At 45.5% G+C, this 19,451-nt stretch overlaps 1 protein-coding gene across 1 annotated transcript in view; it reads right to left on the minus strand.

Moving 5' to 3' along the window:
* LOC138569907 (macrophage mannose receptor 1-like) overlaps positions 1-19,451 on the minus strand; it is a 1,155,048-nt gene that overhangs the window by 137,571 nt on the left and 998,026 nt on the right. The window contains exon 26 of the mRNA XM_069648336.1: positions 6,706-6,855. Within this exon, the coding sequence (XP_069504437.1) occupies positions 6,706-6,855 (150 nt within the window). The remainder of the gene's footprint in view (positions 1-6,705; positions 6,856-19,451) is intronic.

Here is a 19,451-nt window from a genome sequence, read left to right on the forward strand (position 1 = left end):
AAGTACACCTGGAGTGAAGGACAAAGAGGGAGGGAGAAGGGACGGGTTATAGATGACAATGGGAGACCTTAAAATAGTAACTTGGAATGTCAGAGGACTCAACAGCTACCTGAAGAGAAATAAGGTAATGATGTACCTGAGAAGGCAAAAAGTGGATATAGCCTTGTTGCAAGAAACCCACCTCACCAAACAGAAACAAGAGATAGTAAAGAAAAAGTGGAGAGGGACCACCATAGGAGCAATGTACTCGGCATACGCTAGGGGAGTCATCACTTGGGTGGCACCACATGTGCCCTTCCAGATGCAACAGGCCATGGTGGAGCCAGATGGGAGGATGGTAGTGATTCGGGGGCTGCTAGAGAACAGAGAATTGTGTATCATAAATACATATGCCCCTAACCAAGATACAGTCGCCTACTTCAAGACATTGGGCCTCATTACACGGACGGCGGTAAGGGTTAACGTTCTCCGTTAATGGCAACGGTGACCGTTAACCCTTACCGCCGTACTACGAGGTCCCTTTGCGGGTTGGAGGATTTAACGCCTGCTTCTTGCAGGCGTTAAAATCCAACCCGCTAAGGGACCTCGGAGCTAATTACGGCACCGGAAAATTGCGGTGCCGTAATTAGCGCCTTCCCCATTTCCATAGAGCCCTATGGGGCAGAAATGGGAATGGGGAAGGGCAATGGCGGAAAGGGGATTTACCGCCCCTCCAACCTTGGAATGGGGCGGTAAATCCCCTTTCCGCCAAGGCGGTGCCGGTATTTTACCGGCATGAGCCATGGCGCTAATAGCGCCATGGCTCACCGCCTACCGTGTAATGAGGCCCATTATATAGTAAGATCAGTACCCACATAGGAGGCGCGGTTATATGGGGAGGGGATTTCAACTGCACGCTGAACCCCAAAATGGACAGATCTGACACGAAACTAGACAAGCCCACCCCCGCAGCGAAAATGCTACAAGCCCTGCTGAGAGACTTTAGGCTAGAAGACATATGGAGGCAGCAACACCTGAACGACAGGCACTACTCACACTATGCCGCCCACACAACCTATACACGAGACTGGATTACATGTTCGCCACCCCAGAACTTGTTGGAGAGATGACAGGTTCAGAATATAAGGCGAGAATATTATCGGACCACTCCCCCCCTGGTCCTGGCGTGGAGGCATCAGCCCCCCAGGGCCAGGATCCCAACATGGAGGCTTAGAGCTGAGGCATTGAAGGATACAGTATTCCGGGAGGATCTAAGGGAGGAGATAATTGGGTACTTCGAAAATAATACTGGAAACATGGAGTCAGAGTGCACCCTATGGGAGGCCTTTAAGGTGGTAGTAAGACGGGCGGCCATATCTAAATCTAGAGGGCTCCAAGAGGGTATAGTGCGAGAATTACAGGAAACAGAAAAGGAACTGGAAGCAATTATGAACAAAGGGGGCACCTCACAAGAGGATGCCGAACGTGTGAGCCAATTACAACTGGCATGTGGTGGGCTCTGGGAGAGGCTATGCAATCTGAATTACAAAAAATACATTAAAAGACAACACGCAGGGGGACACAAACCAGGAAGGCTGCTTGCATGACTATACAAGAACGAGGCCCCAAGATCAGCAATGAGAGAGATAACGGGAGAAGCGGGACAAGTCTGGAATTCTCAAGAGGGTGTGAATAAGGGGTTCCTTGGATTCTATAAACACCTCTACGAAGATGCAGGAGACATGGTAAAGCAGGAGACCCATGAGATGCTACAAGACACATGATTGTCTAAATTGAGTGAGGAAGACAGGGAGAACCTGGATGCCCAAATCACAATAGAGGAATTAGAGGCAGTGGTAATACACCTGCCTACGAGCAAAGCCCCTGGGATAGATGGGCTCCCCAGCGAATTCTATAAAACGTACAGGCAAGAAGTTCGCCCCCCGCTACTGGCAATGTTAAACGAGGCCTTCGAGAAAGGGAGGCTGCCGGAATCCCTGAGGGAGGCAGTTATTATTCCACTCCTCAAACCTGACAAGCCAAGCGCAGACTGTGGGTCGTACAGACCTCTATCCATGCTAAACCAGGACAGCAAGATCATTACGTCTGTGTTGGCAAATAAAAAACTCAAACGGGTAATAAATAAACTCATACATCCTGATCAAACTGGTTATGTCCCAGGCAGAAGCATATCCGATAAACATAGGAGGCTCCACCATATAATAGAACAGACAGATGGTGACCCAAGCGAAATAGCATAATGATGAAGCCTTGAAAGAATACGGGATGGGATCAGGGTACCTGCGATGAGTGAAAATGGTGTATAGCTCCCCAATGGCCAGGGTCAAAACGGGAGCGATAATTTCAGATAAGTGGCAACTTGGTAGAGGCATGAGACAGGGGTGTCCTTGGTCCCCGATGCTGTACATCCTTGCTCTGGAACCACTAGCGATCTGTCTGAGACAGCAATACGAAGAAATAGGGGTCTATACTAAGGGGGGACTGCTCTTAATATCATTGTATGCGGATGATATCCTGCTATACTTACGGTACCCAGAGGAGAATTTACAATATATTTTGGAGGTGATGGAGAGTTACGCGACTCTCTCGCGTATAGCGGTGAACCCCAAGAAATCGTGCATGTGCCCCTTGGGAAGGTACAGAGGAGTCGCACAGGAGAACTTACCTATCTTGCAGGTAGCCTGGCAGACCAAAACATTCAGATAGCTGGGAATTAACATTTACCACACGATCATAGATGAGCACAATTATAACACGGAAAAGGTGGTAGAAGGTATTAAGAACAGCATGGGGTTCTGGGCAAAGCTCCCCCTAGCCATGATGGGGAGGGCGGCCTTGCTCAAGATGGTGGTCCTGCCTAGGTTACTACACTTCTTTGTAAATATCCCACAAATGTTGCCCAAGTGCTTTTTTATAAGACTCCAGAGTTTATGCTGAGGCTTCCTGTGGCACAACTCCAGAAATAGAGTGGCCCTATGGAAGTTACAGAATACGTATGACAAAGGGGGCATAAACTTACCGAACTTTGAGATGTACCACTTGGCAGGGCAGCTACAATATGTCGCCAGGTGGCTGTCGGAAGATGAGACAGTGGAATCTAGATTGCTGAGGAGTGAATGTGACCCCTACTTCCTAAAAGAACTGATATGGCTACCCAAACCAGAGATGCATAGGCGATTGAGATTGCTGGAACTGGGTTGGAAGATATGGCACAAGGCGTGCCGGGCTCTGGGAAACCCAACCCCTTGCTCCCCACAGGCGCCACTTGTGGCACTAAGCGGGGTGGATGAGCAACTGAGGAAAGGGATCCTTAAACACTGGGAACCGGTAGGCCTAGCAACCTTGGGAGATATATGGCAAGAGGGGGAGGCATTGGACTTCCAAACGTTAGTGGACGAAACCGGGATACATATGGGGCAATATATCACATGCAATAGAATAGTTAAATGGGTGAAGGACACGTGGTACGAAATACCACTAGCAGAACAACCTGACACGGCCATAGAAATAATGTATGACATCTCGGAGGGAGGGCACAAAATATCCCGGATTTACGAACTAGTGATGTCTAGAGTGGGCAAGGAGCTGCTCCAATTGAGACGGGACGGGGAGGAGGAAGCGGGAGTATCCATGCAAGACGGGTAGTGGGAAAGAACTCAGAGATATCATAAAAAGGTGTCTAGGAATGCGAGGCTGCAGCAGATTCAGTTATATGTCACCCTTAGGGCATACATGACCCCCCGAATGATCGCCAGATTTGGGAGTTCAGAAGTACAAAAATGCCCCAAGTGCGGGAAGGTGGATGCCGGGATGATCCATATGTTCTGGGCGTGCCAGGAAGTGGGAAAATTCTGGGAGGAAATTAAGCTAAGGCTATCTGAAAAGGGAATCAAGATAGATGTGGAATCCGTGTGGGCATGCATGATGGGGGTGGGATTTGCCAGACCACGTAACCTGAAACACGTATGCAAACTCAAGGACCTGGCCTACATCCTGGCCAAAAGGAGAATAGCCATGAGCTGGAAAGCAGCCCACAGACCCAGATTAGAGGTATGGTGGAACGACCTCCTGAAATGGGCAGACGCTGAGACAGTAGTATGGCACGAGGCAGCCAACAGGGGGGAGGATAATGAAGTGGGACCTCTGATAGAATGGAGACAAATGGTAGCCACATTATCGGGAACCTCCCATGCCAATTCCAGCGAAGATGACATGCCCGAGAACGGCGAAGGGGATTAACCCCAAGAGAAGGGAAGTCCGGAGAACTGAGGGGGAAGTGGGGTGAGGGAGACTGCAATAAATAATATGTAAATGTATGCCAAGAAGCTTGAAGCTGAAAATGTCGGGCGTGTTGGTTATGTTATGTTTGTTGTAAAAACCAATAAAAATGTATATTTAAAAAAAAGGCTTGACAGCTTCCCAGGAGTACAGGATATGGGGCCAGTGATTAAAAGAAAACCCTGTCAGCACAATAGGGAAGTCACACTAGGGATTAATGACTGGAGTCTCTTTGATGTAAGGCAACGATGAGAAGGGGAAGTATAATGTAGCTTAGGTGCAGTTCGGTTTCCAGAGCCCGACATTTTGAAAATGTTTAGGCTTCACTTACCTACTGTGTCCACTCCATCTTCCCTGCAGGCAATGCACTCTGGCACGAGAAGGCAAAACTTGCAACTGCTGAGCTTTGCCCCTTACAGAGGGCTTGAAATGGAGCAATCTACTGTAGAAAAATGAGTATGTAAAGGGGCGGGCTCCCCACTTAAGGTAATAATCAATGGAATTTTAAAAAAAAGAATTTCAATGGAAATGTATTGGGGTAAAGTCTGGCCAAACTACTCAGCGCTGAGGTGAAGATTAAGCTTTCCAAAGGAGAAGTCATGAACACCCCACAACAACTTTCGAGGGGCATTTCAAGTACTTTGTGGACAAGGCCTGCCTATTGCCTTGACCATGGTACATAGTACTCTGCCTACCGTAAGTGGATGCACCGGAAAAGTACTCTCTGGCAAGCTTCAGGGCAGAGAAGGGCACAAGAAGGGCTCATCTTATCTTCTCAGAACCTAGACAGGTCCAACAGAAACCAAAGCTTAAACCAATAGCGTTGTGCTCTGTTTCCCAAATCAAACGACTTTTCAATCTGACTTAACAAGTTTTGAGTAATTTTGAGTTGCTGCAAGACCATTGGAATTGTCTTTGACACTCACTCATTTTGAGCGGCTTCTAGCCATTTAGAGCCACTGAATCGACCACTGCCTGCCTGTTACTCAACGGCTCAAGCAGATTACCACTGAAGAACTGGACTGCATCACTGGGCTGTGTCAAACTGACTTAGCCTTTTCGATGTTGGTCCATTGGGAAAAGCAAGACTGAACTGTATCTACACTGACTTGACCCACTGGGAAGCACCAAATTAACTGGTCTGATGCTACTGAGCCCCCAAGAACAATATTAAATATATTCACTGCGGTCTTGTCCCCCTGGCCTGGTTTTTAAGGCCCCAGTGACATTTAAGGTCCACTCTTCAGCTTTTAAAAGCATATAATTAAAACTCGAATATTGCTGCAAAGACAGTCACCAGAAAGAAGACCCCTGTTTTCATATTCCCAGTGCCTCCTTTTATCCAAAATTTGCATTTTCTATGTTTGTCTTTACAGGGGTTTGATGTTAGTGTTTATTATAGAGTGTTTGTATTTTCAGTTTAATTGAAGACTCCTATTTTGTGTACCAACCCTTTACTCTTACTTTGGTACCACAGCACTATTGCTGTTTTGGGTGTTTCCTCTCCCCCCCTGCACCTCTTGAAGAGTATATCCTGCCATCTGCCTGCATTACCATAATAAGCAAGGGAGGTATACCATTCATGCTGTGCCTGTTTCACCTTTATGATTGCGATCACTGCTGGTTTGGTAGTAATGTCGGGTGGAGTAGGAGTTTAGGAACCACTACTGATCCCTGTACTCTTTAAGAGCAGAAGTCATCTCATCACATTGTCTGAACGGTATTGGGTAGTTTCCTCTGCCTCACACTTTTCTTGACTATTCCCTTATTTTAAAGGCTGCTCATTCCAATTCTACTGTCTCCCACTGGCTTCGCATGACCGCATTCACACTCTCACACTATCATTATGTTTCACTGGCTGCTTTTCTCAAACCATCCAGTGGCTCCCAAACTGAATGTGTCACTCTCTGTCTATTCTCATTCATTAACAAGCTTCCTACCTGTGGCTGGCTCTATCACCCTCTTCCAATTCTTCAACTTGGACCCTAGCCACAGCATTTCATGCCACCCATAATCAGTGTTTCATCTGCTCTATACACCGTGTTACTGTATTATTCTGTGCCCATTGCCATCCTTAACAAGGCTACGTACCCTCGTTGTTTTACCAACTATTCACCCCAAACTTTCACTGATTTACCAAAGCCATTTTTTCACAGTCTAGTTTTGACATCCTTTTAATTGATCCTTTTTTCAAGCTTTCCCCGGATATCTAACCCCCATATTTAATTGATGCCCTAGCGCTATCCTTTCACAGGATCATTATCCCATTCTTTCACTGACTTCTTTCACACCGTATTCTTTTATTGACCCCCCATCCTTTTCCCTGACTCATTATGTTTGCATCAGTGTTGCACAAAAATGGTTCAAATAAATGTCGGTCTTTTACAATCCCCAAGTTAAAGTTCTATTTTTGATTAAGTCACTCACCTAGTTTAAAACATTCCAGTGATGCTTGTGACCACTGTTTAAATGATGACGGTTCAAAATAGTAACAGTAACCACGGAAAGGAATCCATGATTTTCCTTCCATTTCTGGGCATTCTCCGGGAAGCTGTGGAGGATCGGTAGGGGCAACATCTGTTGACAAACAATACAGTTAATATACACAATGGATCATGGATGAGCATATTTATGTCATGTTATTGGCTTTGGCACAATTAAGGGTGTGCTTGTACCACTTGTGGATAAAACAATTCAAATGAGAGACAGAAGAAAGGGGAAGGGGTGTTGAGAAGAAAAATAGAAGTAAAATATGTGGTTGCAATGTCAACTGGCACACTTTGCAGCATGTACTTTCTGCATCACAGCCAATGAGGGACTGCCTCCTTAAATATGGACAAATGAGGATTTAGCTGGAAGAAGTATAGAAACCTCAGATACCTTGTGTGCCAGCGCCTAGTCTAATAACTCCTTCTGGATCCTCATGCTATGCTAAGGACTGCATGAGCCACCACCTAGCCTGAGAACCATCAGCACTGTCTCACAAACCACATCTAAGGTGGTCTGTTTTAAGCACTTGGAATGGTGATGTTGCTTTCAGTGTCCTCTTCAAGCTGGTGGGGATAAGACAGGTGTTTTTGTGGCTCAAAAAAGGCAATAAGGAGGTTGCTGCGGAGGAGGGAGTGATCCATCCAGTAGCAGTCTTTAGGTGCTTTAGAGTTGGTAAGAGCCATTAGACCGGAATGAAAAAGAGGCAGGTCAATGCCCCTTGAAATCTGGTTTGGCTTGGAAAGGTCTGTCATAGGCAAGGTGAGATTGGAGATTCTGCCCAAGCACCCATCCACTTCACCTCTCTCTACTACCACACACTCACACTACCTCTGCCTTCTTTATTCTCAACCCCCCATGTCCACCCACCATTCCTTACTCACCCCCTCTATTCCTAACCCCACTATAAACCCTCTCTACCTTCACCCACCCAGACTTCCTCACCTTTCCCCACTGCCACCCATGCACCCTACCGTACACCCTACCTTACACCTCTATACTACCACCCTCCCAACCTCTGCTCCAACACACCCTACATCACCCTTCTCTACCCAACCTCACCCATCTCTACTCCCCCACACATCCTGCTCCACCCCTTTCCAGACTGACCCAACCTACCTCACCCCTCTCTACAACTACCTATCCTACTTTTTTTTTTTTTTTTTTTTTATTGTGTTGGTAGTAAATTTACTTTACACCTTTACAAAATTTGATCATCATATAAATACATTTAAAACCTTTTATATACATAAAACAAATACAACCAATTTGCAACACCTCACCCAAAATTTCATTTCGTCTAAAATACCTTAAGGGAGAACCCTTTAAATGTGCAAAAACGCTATAAGCGCTATCATGAGACACCTACAATACACTGTAGGCGTATACATCATAGCAAACTACCCTCCACCCAAAAGCTCCCTTACGAATGATAGCGCAAAGGCAAAAGACACAGCAAACAATCAATCAAGATTCAGCAACACAACTAAACAGAGGAGAGTACAGCAATAAACCCAGATACAAACCTAGTTATTGCGCCCAAATCCCTTATGACCTATGCGGGAAGGGCAAACCCTTCCTATTAAAAATTGCATAATTCACTGGTAACAGCTGTTCTTCAATCAATGAAACAAGTCTGACAGTTGCTAAAATAATGGCATTCGAGGAGCCCTGCATGCATCTTAGCCATACTAAATTGGCTTCAAAACTCGAATAAGAAAAGAACACAGAATCCAAACAGCATAACCTTTGTTTCGCGAAGAATTCACAGTAAATAAAAAGGTGTTCCAGCGTTTCGTTTTCAGACTTATTCAGACAAAATCGACACTCATATCCCCTTACCAACTCCCTATACCCGGCCCAAGACCGAATACGTGCTCCTGTGTGGATAAGATCCAGACGGAAACGCATATAAGTCTGTCTAGCTCTTTTTTCAGGAAAACATAGGATATAGGGCAACCTTGGAGTAACTGCATGTCTAAACATAGCATAGGTCGAAAAGGAAGAGTATCCCCCAACCTTGTCAGAGTTTTGAGCCCAGGAGTTGCGAAAGAATCGAGTTTTAACTTTAATTGGGGTATTAGTCAAGTCATATTAAGGGAAGTTAGAGTCTCCATTATTTCTTCTTTCGCTTCCAGAACCGATGCCAGGCAGTTTTTATCCAACATTATCTGAAACTCCTCGTAGAGTGAATTTCGGAGGTGGCAAAAGAAATTTGCAAAAAGCATTTACCTTCCTCCAAAGATATTTGTCAGCTAGAGAATAGAGCCCCAACTCGTGTAATATGATGGGATTTGGTACATAGCCTGGTAACCCTAAAATGCTCTTCCAGAGTCGCCCTTGGATCAAATTTAACAAGGGCCCCATCTTCAACAAACATATATCGAGCGTGTAAAGCAAAATGGGCTCTACTTTCATTGTGTAAAATTGGATGAGGGGCAAAAGAGAAAAGCTGCAGTATTTAGCGTAAATTATTCGCATTTGGCCCATTAGAGGGCTAAGCTTCGCGTTCAACAATTTCCGCCATCCAACAATTGAATTCCCATTTGACAAGTGATAACCCAGATAAATAATCGCATCCTTCCTAACAATAGGCTGCTGATTGATAGAAAGATTAAATCTAGGCAGTTTTTTTTTTGCTGTAAAAATCATGATATGGGATTTCGCCGGGTTAACGGTCATGTTGTTCTGTAGACAATATTCATAGAATGTATTTAATTTGTTCTGGAGACCGAATGGCACTCTGTCAAATAGGATAATGTCATCGGCAAAGGCCAACCAGTGCAATCGCATAGGACCCAATGTTACGGGAAATGAGTTAGTCTCTTTCCAGAGATTCTCAATATCTGCGAGATATAGATTGAATAAAACCGCAGCTAGATTGCATCCCTGTTTGACCCCTATCCTCGTAGGAATATTAGCAGAAAGAAGCCCCTTGGCATTGATCCGAATCTGACATGAGGTGTTCGTGTGGAGGGCAGCAATTAGGGCCACCAAGGTGGATGGAATGCCATAAGCCAACATCTTCTGCCAAAGACGAGCTCGAAGAACATTGTCGAAGGCACATGTGAGATCCACGGAAGCCATATAAATGGCGCCCTTTGATTCTCCTTGCACAGATCTCCTTAAATGTGCTAAAATTGAGGCATTTAATTGAGTGCCCATAGCCCTACGAAAACCTACCTGAGCTTTGGACAAAATATTGATGGTTCTTATATGAGTTTCTAAGTCAACCAAAATAAGTCGTGTAAAAATTTTCGCCGCTGTGTCAATCAAAGCAATAGGTCTAAAATTCGCAGGATTGCTTAACACCCCCTTTTTATGTATGGGAATAATAATGGCTCTTAGCCATGATGCCGGAATGATCCCGGTATGATAAATTGATTGGTAACATGAAAGTAAGTACCTGGCCCAAAAGTGAGGGTCGGACTTAAACACACAAGGGGGCAGCCCATCAGGGCCGGCAGCTTTAGATGGATTCAATTGCTCGATTGCCCATATTATATCCTTTACTCCCCATGGACAGATCACCGGAAGGGACAAGCACACGGGAATACTCTCAGACTCGGTATACCTATCAGGTAGAGAGAATTTTAAACAAAAGAACCTCTCCCATTCAGGGCCTAAAATAACAGCCACCATGCGAAGATCGACTTTTCCTGTTGGATTTCTTAATATTGCCCATATGTCCCGAACTTTTTTTTTACACAACAGACCAATCATATATTGGTTGGCTAGAATATGGGCTGCCCGACGCAACAGGCTTAATTGGTGCTTATAATGCACTACAATCATGTTTTTTTGGCGAATGTATTCAAACTGACATATAATGCACTTCCTTAGTAGCCGAAGATCGCAGTTTCTTTGCTTTTTTAAGCATGCGACCTGAGAAGCATTAACCTGGGCGACCCCAATTTTAGCCTTCCCCAAGGGATCTTTCGCCACGCCTACCAAATGCATATTGATCATTTTGGCATTTATTTCATTAATTTTGGTCCCGTTCTCTGTAGAGGTCATAGCGTCCCAGCTCACTAAGATGTCCCTATTTACCAAGAATGTGACCTTTCTGCACACGGCAGGATGCCAGTTTACAGATATATAATTTCTGTCACATGCCACTAAGGCAGCAGGGGCAGAAGCTGCATAGCATTCACCCCCCATATGCAAACGAGAATACAGCATATGATGATCACTCATACCCAGATCTAATATCAGTATAGGTTCAAGCAGCCCAGAGCATGCTTTAGAGGCGAATACATAATCAATAAGAGAGGAGGATAAACCTCGCTGCCAAGAGAACTGAATGGAATGTGAAGCCAATTGAATTGGATATATCCCCCATGATTGGAAAAAAGCTAGTAATGTCTGCCCTCTGTCCTTGGCCTGTTGCGTATAGGCTGAACAGCAAGAAAAGGGGCGTATTACGCTCTTTAAGTATAAATAGCAATTCAAGTCGCCTCCGATCATGATTTCATAGTCGGGGTAAACCCTAGCAGCATAAGATAGGATCCGTTCCAAATCCTCCACTAGCAGATCCAGCGGGACAGCTTTAGGATTCCAATATATGGATAGTAAGAGCATATTCAAATCTTTGCAGCTCTTAAGCGTCAATTTTACTAACACACAAGAGGCCGATAAATCCACTATAGCAGCTATGGCTTTCAGTCTGTTATTTATAAGAACTGCTATGCCTCCTGAGGGGCGACCTGTGGTAAGCCTTTCAGCCACCACGGAAAAACAAGAGTAGCCATCCAGGCTAAAGTCATTTAATGACATAGTTTCTTGAAGAAACAAAATATCGGGCCTCTTGTCAGGCTCAGCTTGCTTGTGCCATGCTGTGAGATTGCCTAACCCACAACAATTCCAAGAGGCCACATTCAAGAATGGAAGTTATGAGCCTGGATTGGGCTCTATGTTGGCGGCAGTCGCTTTTATCAAAGGTTCTAACCAGGCTAGCCCACTTAAGGCTTGGGAAAGCGACGCCAATTGGATAGATAATTTGTTAACTTGTGACTCAGGCAGGTCACCCACGAGAGCATTAGGACATTCTGGGGGGGGAGGTTGGACCCATTCAAGGAATGCCCATGCAGAATCCATATCATAGAACAATCTAGGGGTAAGACCAATGGAATGAAAGTCTTCAGCTAATTCAAGTAGCATTTTGGTGATAATTTGAGACTGAACTCTGCAGAGTACTCTGTTGTTATTGTGGGTCGCTAGTTTGACCCAATCCAGGTCTTTGGATGAAAGATTTCTTAGTGCTGGAATTTGAAAAAATGAATTCATTAAGAAGGATCTGTTTATACGAGCAGGCCCATTTATCTCTGGATTACTAGTCCAGCCTAATATTAGTTTCATTTCCTTTGGGGTTTGCACAAAAGATGGCGCGTCCAGATCAGACCCTCCCAGAGTTACTAAAGGGGGGGGCTCAACTTCAACACAAGGAGCAAGCTCCGGCGACACTGAAGTTGAAGTAATAAGTGTTGGCCTAGCGGAACTACTTAGCTCCACAAAAGGTCCCTCCTGTAAGGCAGCGGGGCCCAAGGTCCGCTGGACATTCAGCTTAACCGTAATAGGTATCTCCTGGATAGCAGGGGGACTTTGTAGAGGCGCCATTGCTGCTTCTAACTTAACCGCTGACGACCCTATAGCCACTTTTTTAGAGACAGTGTTGGGGAAAAAGCAGTGCAGCTTAGGTTGTAATTTATCAGAGCCTGCCCTTACCGGGGGGCGAGGCACAATCTGCGTGTTTCCGCTCTTCAAGGCAGCAATCTGCAGATGCCGCCTACTTTCATCATCTAGATCATACAGGGCCATTCCCAAGTCGTCGTGGCAGGTCCCATTATTCAGACATGGCCTCATCTCCGTCGCCAAAGCGTTTTCAGGGCCGGAGGTAGCCATGTCAACTTTCTTAAGTCGCGCTTTGGTCTGTTTCAATCGCTTCTGAGCTCTTAGGAAAGATTTCCTAGCTTTCCGCGAAACAAAGTTCCTACCCTCGTGTTCAACAGGGTCGTCTTCGAAATCTGATGGCGATATAGCGGCCATGTCAGAGGGCCTAGACTGAGCATTAACTAAATCCACCAGAATGGAGGGGCTATCAGGCGGGGGGGCTTGCCTATCATCCGCCAAAATAGCCTCTCCTTCGCCACCTTGAAGGTCCGGCGTACGCTGTACGTCGACAAGCTTATATACAAGCTGCTCCATCTGCAACAGACGTGCATGTTGGAGTTTCAAAGCCTCAACCAGGTTGATGTCGTCTACCCCCACTTGTTCCACTCTATCACCCTTTCCACCACTCACCACCTGGGAGTACAATCTCTGTGGAGCTTCTATAACAGAGACAACCCTGTCTGTTTGAGTACTTTGGGAGAAAGTCATAACTCCTTTGGGAGGCTGGAAGTGGGAAACTGCTAACCTTTCCAGAAGTGTTTCTACTTGGGCCAGGTGGGACGATCTAGATCGTTCCTCCGCCATAATAAAGCCTTCCACTTTTGCCATTTTGTCTTTCATTAAGGAAAGCGAACCCTACATCTCCCTAAGGGAGTAATGTGTAAGCTCGTGACCTCTATCCAGTAAATTAAGTAGACTTGAAATTACGGGAAAATTAACTGGATCAGAGCTATGGACTGGTAGCCGTAACTCCTCCGGGGTTGAAGCCAAACCACCCTCTCCCTTTGTAGCAGCAGGATCAGAACCCTCTGATCCCGAATCGAAAGGGCTAGCGCTAGCTGATTGAGCAAAGCCCGTAGGAGAAGCTACCCCAGCCTTGTGGTCCTCATGAGAGCAGGCGGCCAACCCGACAACATCTCTACATGGCGTCAACACCAGATTACTCATGTTGCCTCCCGATTTTGCACAGCTATATAATGGAGGCTGGTGTAGGTGTACTTGTTCGCGAAATGGGAAAGAGGAAGCGGCTGGAGACGAAGGGCCCAACGAGAGCCGCATTCTTCGACCCAATTCGTTAACAATCGTGGGGGCCAAGATCGAAGTATCCGAGTTGCAAGAAAACCCTTGCTGGATTTGAGGATGAGAACAATCAACAGGCTGCCCAGAACAAACCCCAAACCCCTCCTCCCCTACAATATCATTCGCCTCCTGTAAGGAAAAGGAAGACCTCAATGTGGCCAAGACCTTTCCAGCCGAAATTGGAGGCTTGGGCGAGCAAAGGGCAGTCTCGTTATCATATTCAAGTTTGCCCTCGCACATTGCCCCCTCCACCATTTCCTCCTGTAGGCCGCTCATAAGAAATGTCGTATTATTGAAAGGAGACGACAGAGGGAGCAGCACGTTATCTGGGATAGTGGACGGTTGCGGGGCAGTTTCTTTAGAGGCAGAACCGGATTTCCCACTTCTTAGGATGGGACCCATTCCCCACCGTTTATCCCGCAACCAAACCAGCTGCAAAGCCACTCTCCCTTGGCTAGAACCACTTTCAAAGACCAAAAGAGAGCACGTTGTTCACACCATGACCGGGGCCATACCCAGTGCCTTAAACTTTAGAGCGTCACACAGCGTACAGAGAGACAGCCAAGGCTGAAGCCCGTTCAGCAACAGAAAAGAGACACAAAGCAATTATTGCTAGGCCAATACTCAGAGGATATCCGCGACCCTCCTTTTGAGACGGCAGCGTTAAGAGAGGGAAGCTAGACCTTAATCCCCCACACCTCGCACCCCGCAAACCGCGAACAGCGAACAGCCAACAGTACTTTGCATGTACTTGGCTGGGTGCGCGGCGCGGGTGCGCCGAGGGCGGAGCCTTTATCCTGGCTTCCTGGGCGTCGCGCAGCGCAGGGGGGCGGGGCCGCCAGTAAGGAGGAAACCTAAAGGGAGCAAAGTTAAATATAATCAGGGTTGCACCACATTGCACCACATTGAAATAGGTGTTGGCTGACACAACCCCTACCTAAACCTAAACCCTAAAGTAAAATAACACAAGCCCCTAAACACTGAGTGTAATCTAATACACAATCCCTACTAACATAGCACAAGCCCCACAACACAGGGCAAGTCAGAAGGAAAGATGGGCGGGGGAAAAAGTCACCTCCGGCAGTAAATGCGTGGGTCAGGCAGTCCGTGTGCTTCACAAAAAGACTTCCTCCTCCAGACCGCTGAAACGTTCGTATGGGAGCAGAGCTCTCAAATGCAAGAAGTCAATTGCAGCGCTGAAGAAATCCAGACGTCCCTTCAATCCCATCCACAGCCAACAGTACTTTGCATGTACTTGGCTGGGTGCGCGGCGCGGGTGCGCCGAGTGCGGAGCCTTTATCCTGGCTTCCTGGGCGTCGTGCAGCGCAGGGGGGCGGGGCCGCCAGTAAGGAGGAAACCTCCGGCAGTAAATGCGTGGGTCAGGCAGTCCGTGTGCTTCACAAAAAGACTTCCTCCTCCAGACCGCTGAAACGTTCGTATGGGAGCAGAGCTCTCAAATGCAAGAAGTCAATTGCAGCGCTGAAGAAATCCAGACGTCCCTTCAATCCCATCCACAGCCAACAGTACTTTGCATGTACTTGGCTGGGTGCGCGGCGCGGGTGCGCCGAGGGCGGAGCCTTTATCCTGGCTTCCTGGGCGTCGCGCAGCGCAGGGGGGCGGGGCCGCCAGTAAGGAGGAAACCTCCGGCAGTAAATGCGTGGGTCAGGCAGTCCGTGTGCTTCACAAAAAGACTTCCTCCTCCAGACCGCTGAAACGTTCGTATGGGAGCAGAGCTCTCAAATGCAAGAAGTCAATTGCAGCGCTGAAGAAATCCAGACGTCCCTTCAATCCCATCCAGAGCCAACAGTACTTTGCATGTACCTATCCTACTTCAGCTTTCTCTAACCTTATACAACCCCTACACCTCACCCCTCTGTACCCCTCCCAACCAACCTACATCACTCATATCTACCCGCACCCAATTCCCATGCATCATCCCTGCTTTCCCCACTCACCCCTGCTGCCTTACTCCCGCCCACATACACCCTGGCACACCACTGGCTACCCACATCTGCCCACCATGCTTCAACCCTGCCTTCCCCACATGCCCACATTGCCTCATCCCTGCCTGTGCATAACCAACTCACCTACCCATCCTAACTAACCCATGCCTATCCCCACCCACCCTCATCCCTGCCTACCGCCACCCACACACTATAGCACACCTTGCTTTCACTCTCCCTTTATAGACCCCCCAAGCCTAGTACCAACCCTTCCCATCTCACCCCTGTCTACCACCACTCAGGCCAACTGACTCCTACCTAACCACAAGCTAATCTTTCCCTACTCCAAACCACTCATGCTCATTCCTGTCGACCCTACCTCACTCCTGCCAACCCCACTGACCCCTACCACCACTGTCTACACCATCTCATGCCCACTGACACCTATGCCCTACCTCACATCTATCCATATCATAGCCATCACAGCTCACCCCCGCTGCAAGCTCATCTATGACCATCCCAAGCACCCATATGTAGCGAATACTACCATGCTCAAACCTGCCTGCTCCCTCATACCCTAGCTCATGCATGCTCCAATTCACCGACTATAACCCTTGGACTCCCACCCTGGTTCAATTCCTGCATACTCCTGCCCAAAATCAGACCATAGTTTATTCCATCACATGCCTGGCCACCAAGCTGACTTATGTACACCTGTATGTGTGTGTGTATATAGTCATTCAGTGAAAAAACCTTTATTAAGAGAGAGTTAAGGTGATCAGATTTAATGCAGCAAAATCCTTGAAAGTCAGCACTTGCACCATAACTTCATTACATTTTGAAATATGACAACTCTGCTTTGTTATATCACATATATGTACATATTTCATACTTATACAGTGCATTGTAGTCTGCCCTTCTTTCATTAAATGTAACATACGGTATACAATTGTAAGTATAAACAGGCATTATTAAAAAGAAGAATAGTAGCTACGCATTTATGTACTTTGGAAGGAAAGCTGTTGTATTTGAATAAAAAGCTATAATTTATTTTCAAAAGAATTGACTAAAAATATTAGCAATACAAATGCTATGTCTATAATTCAATATTTCCTTTCTAATCTTCATTTGTTTTCTATAAAAGTAATCATGCAGTATGAGTAACTGATTTTTTTGAGCATATTAACTAAACTTCAAATGCGCAAATTCTATACTATCACTATGCACACAGGCACGTACTTCCTTTCATTTGAGATTATTTTTTTATAAAACTTGTTCATCTAGAAAGCAATGTGTTCATGTAATGTTATTACAGTAAGGAGAATTGTACATTTAAGTGCGAACATTGACTATTTTTATGACACGATTGATAATGTTTCTACTTCTAACTTCTTCTTTTTGTTTTTTACTCCTACATCTTCTTGTTATATTATCTTTGAAATACCTGAAAACGTTTTAGCTGGTTCAGGTACTTTCCCTGCAAGAAAGTCTTGTAATTGCTTACTAGTGTATGAAATTAAAACCTTTTGTATAATGTTACAAATGTTATAGGTTGATAGGTACTATAAATGAACGCTCCACACCTAATCATATGATTTTTGTATATTAATGTTTTGTTCTATGTCATGCTGTTATTATTGTTCAGGCCTTTTCTATCCAAAGAGAACTGCACCAACATAGCCAGAGCTATCACCGGCTCCAGGCTAGACTACTGCAATGTACTCTTTCTAGGAACCTCCAACAAAAACTTAGAGAGACTACAAGTAATACAGAACAATGCTCTCCGGGCAGCCCAAGGCATTGCTAAAAGAGAACACATCTCTGAAGCCAGAAAACTAGCCCACTGTCTCCCAATAAAGGAAAGGATCGTATTCAAAGCCCTAACACTGACCCACAAGTGCATTCACTTCACTGCTCCAGCATACCTCTCTCAAAGGATCCACCCTGTCTCCACTACCAGGCCTACCAGATCCCCGTACACCAACATGCTCTCTGTGCCACTAGTAAAAAGAGTAAAAGCGGGTGGATCCAGCTTCCCCTATCTCGCGCCCACTCACTGGAATGCCCTACCCCCCACTATCCATGGTGAGGGCTCCCTCACCACCTTCCGCAAAACACTGAAAACTGCCCTCTTCACATAAGGACCAACACATCAGCACGAATACTTATCATATATGTTGTAATATACAACCAAATGCAATATTTGTAACAACAGTATGATTTCTTGTACTATTCATAATGTGTCGACAATCGCTATCATGTGTACCATGTAACTAAGTTATTGCAAGTAACAGCGCCTCAATGCCCCTGGGCTGCTTGCGCGTTATATAAATATAAATAAATAAATAAATAAATTGGTAAGTGTAATAGATTATAATATGTATCAAAAGTGGGCAAAAACATATTTTAACTTACATAACCAGTAATGCCGTATACAATGTAATTATTGGTCTCATCAATGATGTTGAGCATGATGTCATTGGTGATGCCATCAGAGATGTCATGTATGATGTAATTAGTGATGTCACCATTGATGTTATCTGTGATGACATAATTAAGGTCATACGCTGCACATCTGAGGAGGCAAAGTTAAGGTGGACGTGCTTCAATCGTGAGTATTGAATTTCAAGGGTTTTGTTGCATTAAATCTGATCACCTTAACTCTCTCTTACAGATCATATTAGTTCTGTAGATGTAGCAGAAGAATTATGGGCTCCCCCTCTTTGGCACCTATTGTATCCCGTTCTTCTGATTTTGTGGACCTTATTCCGCCGGTTACTTCGCAACGGCAGGAGAAGGATCAAAGCTTGTCAACTTCTCCAGTTTTTTCAACTTTGGAAGACAAACGACTTTGGTCACATCAGCTGTTAGCTACCTGTATGCCGGACCAATTGGATCAACTGTCTCGTCCTTGGAAATCCACAAAATCGATTGGCTCTTTGAGATCCAAGACAGAAATAGAGCCTAGGAAGCTGGGCAGAGACTCTAAAATGTTATCCTCATATTCTGAAGGGGCAAGAGTGGCCATAAATAAAAATAATTGGGTGGATACATTAAAAAACTAGAGCCTTTCACTTGCAGATATTTGCCAGTTGGAATGATCAGTTGATTGTGGTGAGGTATTGATCCTAAATAGGTCAAACATCCTACATTTGTTTGGTGTGGTTCCTAGTTCGTGACCAAGACACAAAAGGAGATATTGCAATTGTGGAATTCTTAGAGAAAGAGATATTAGATAGAGTTGTATTACACATTCCATCAAGATTGATTGCAGAAGTCATTTAGGAAGCTGGAAAATATATTCTCTCATTGGGATATGAAGTCAAAGAAGTTTTTAGACAAGATTAACCTCCTAGATCACAGAACGTGATAAATAAACCACATACTTAATCTCTTGTGATGATGATAACATGTGTTAGAACTAAAGAAGTTGATGGACACGTAGAGCTTATGTCCAATAATGGTTCCTCTATCAATATGGAAGAGTGGTCTTGACTTTCTAAATCCCTTCAGAATAAACCATGAGTGTGTTAACATCAGGGTGCAAAGGAGGATTTAAAGATTCAGATGGGTTCATGAAACATGAGGGGCTTCAGGCACCTCTTGAAGGAGAAGGACAATCCTTAAGGCTCCCTAGATATCCTTTTCCTTCAAGAAACCTGGTTAACAACCCCACCTCTTTTGGACGGACAGTGTCCTCCCTGCCTTTACCAACGGAGCCTGAGGAAGACCGATGGCGGGCCTCTTGACAGCCTGTAAAAATTATCTTTAAAT

The sequence above is a fragment of the Ambystoma mexicanum genome, chromosome 2q (genome assembly GCF_040938575.1).
Source record: "Ambystoma mexicanum isolate Mex_15411 chromosome 2q, UKY_AmexF1_1, whole genome shotgun sequence".
Classification (NCBI taxonomy): Eukaryota; Metazoa; Chordata; class Amphibia; order Caudata; family Ambystomatidae; genus Ambystoma; species Ambystoma mexicanum.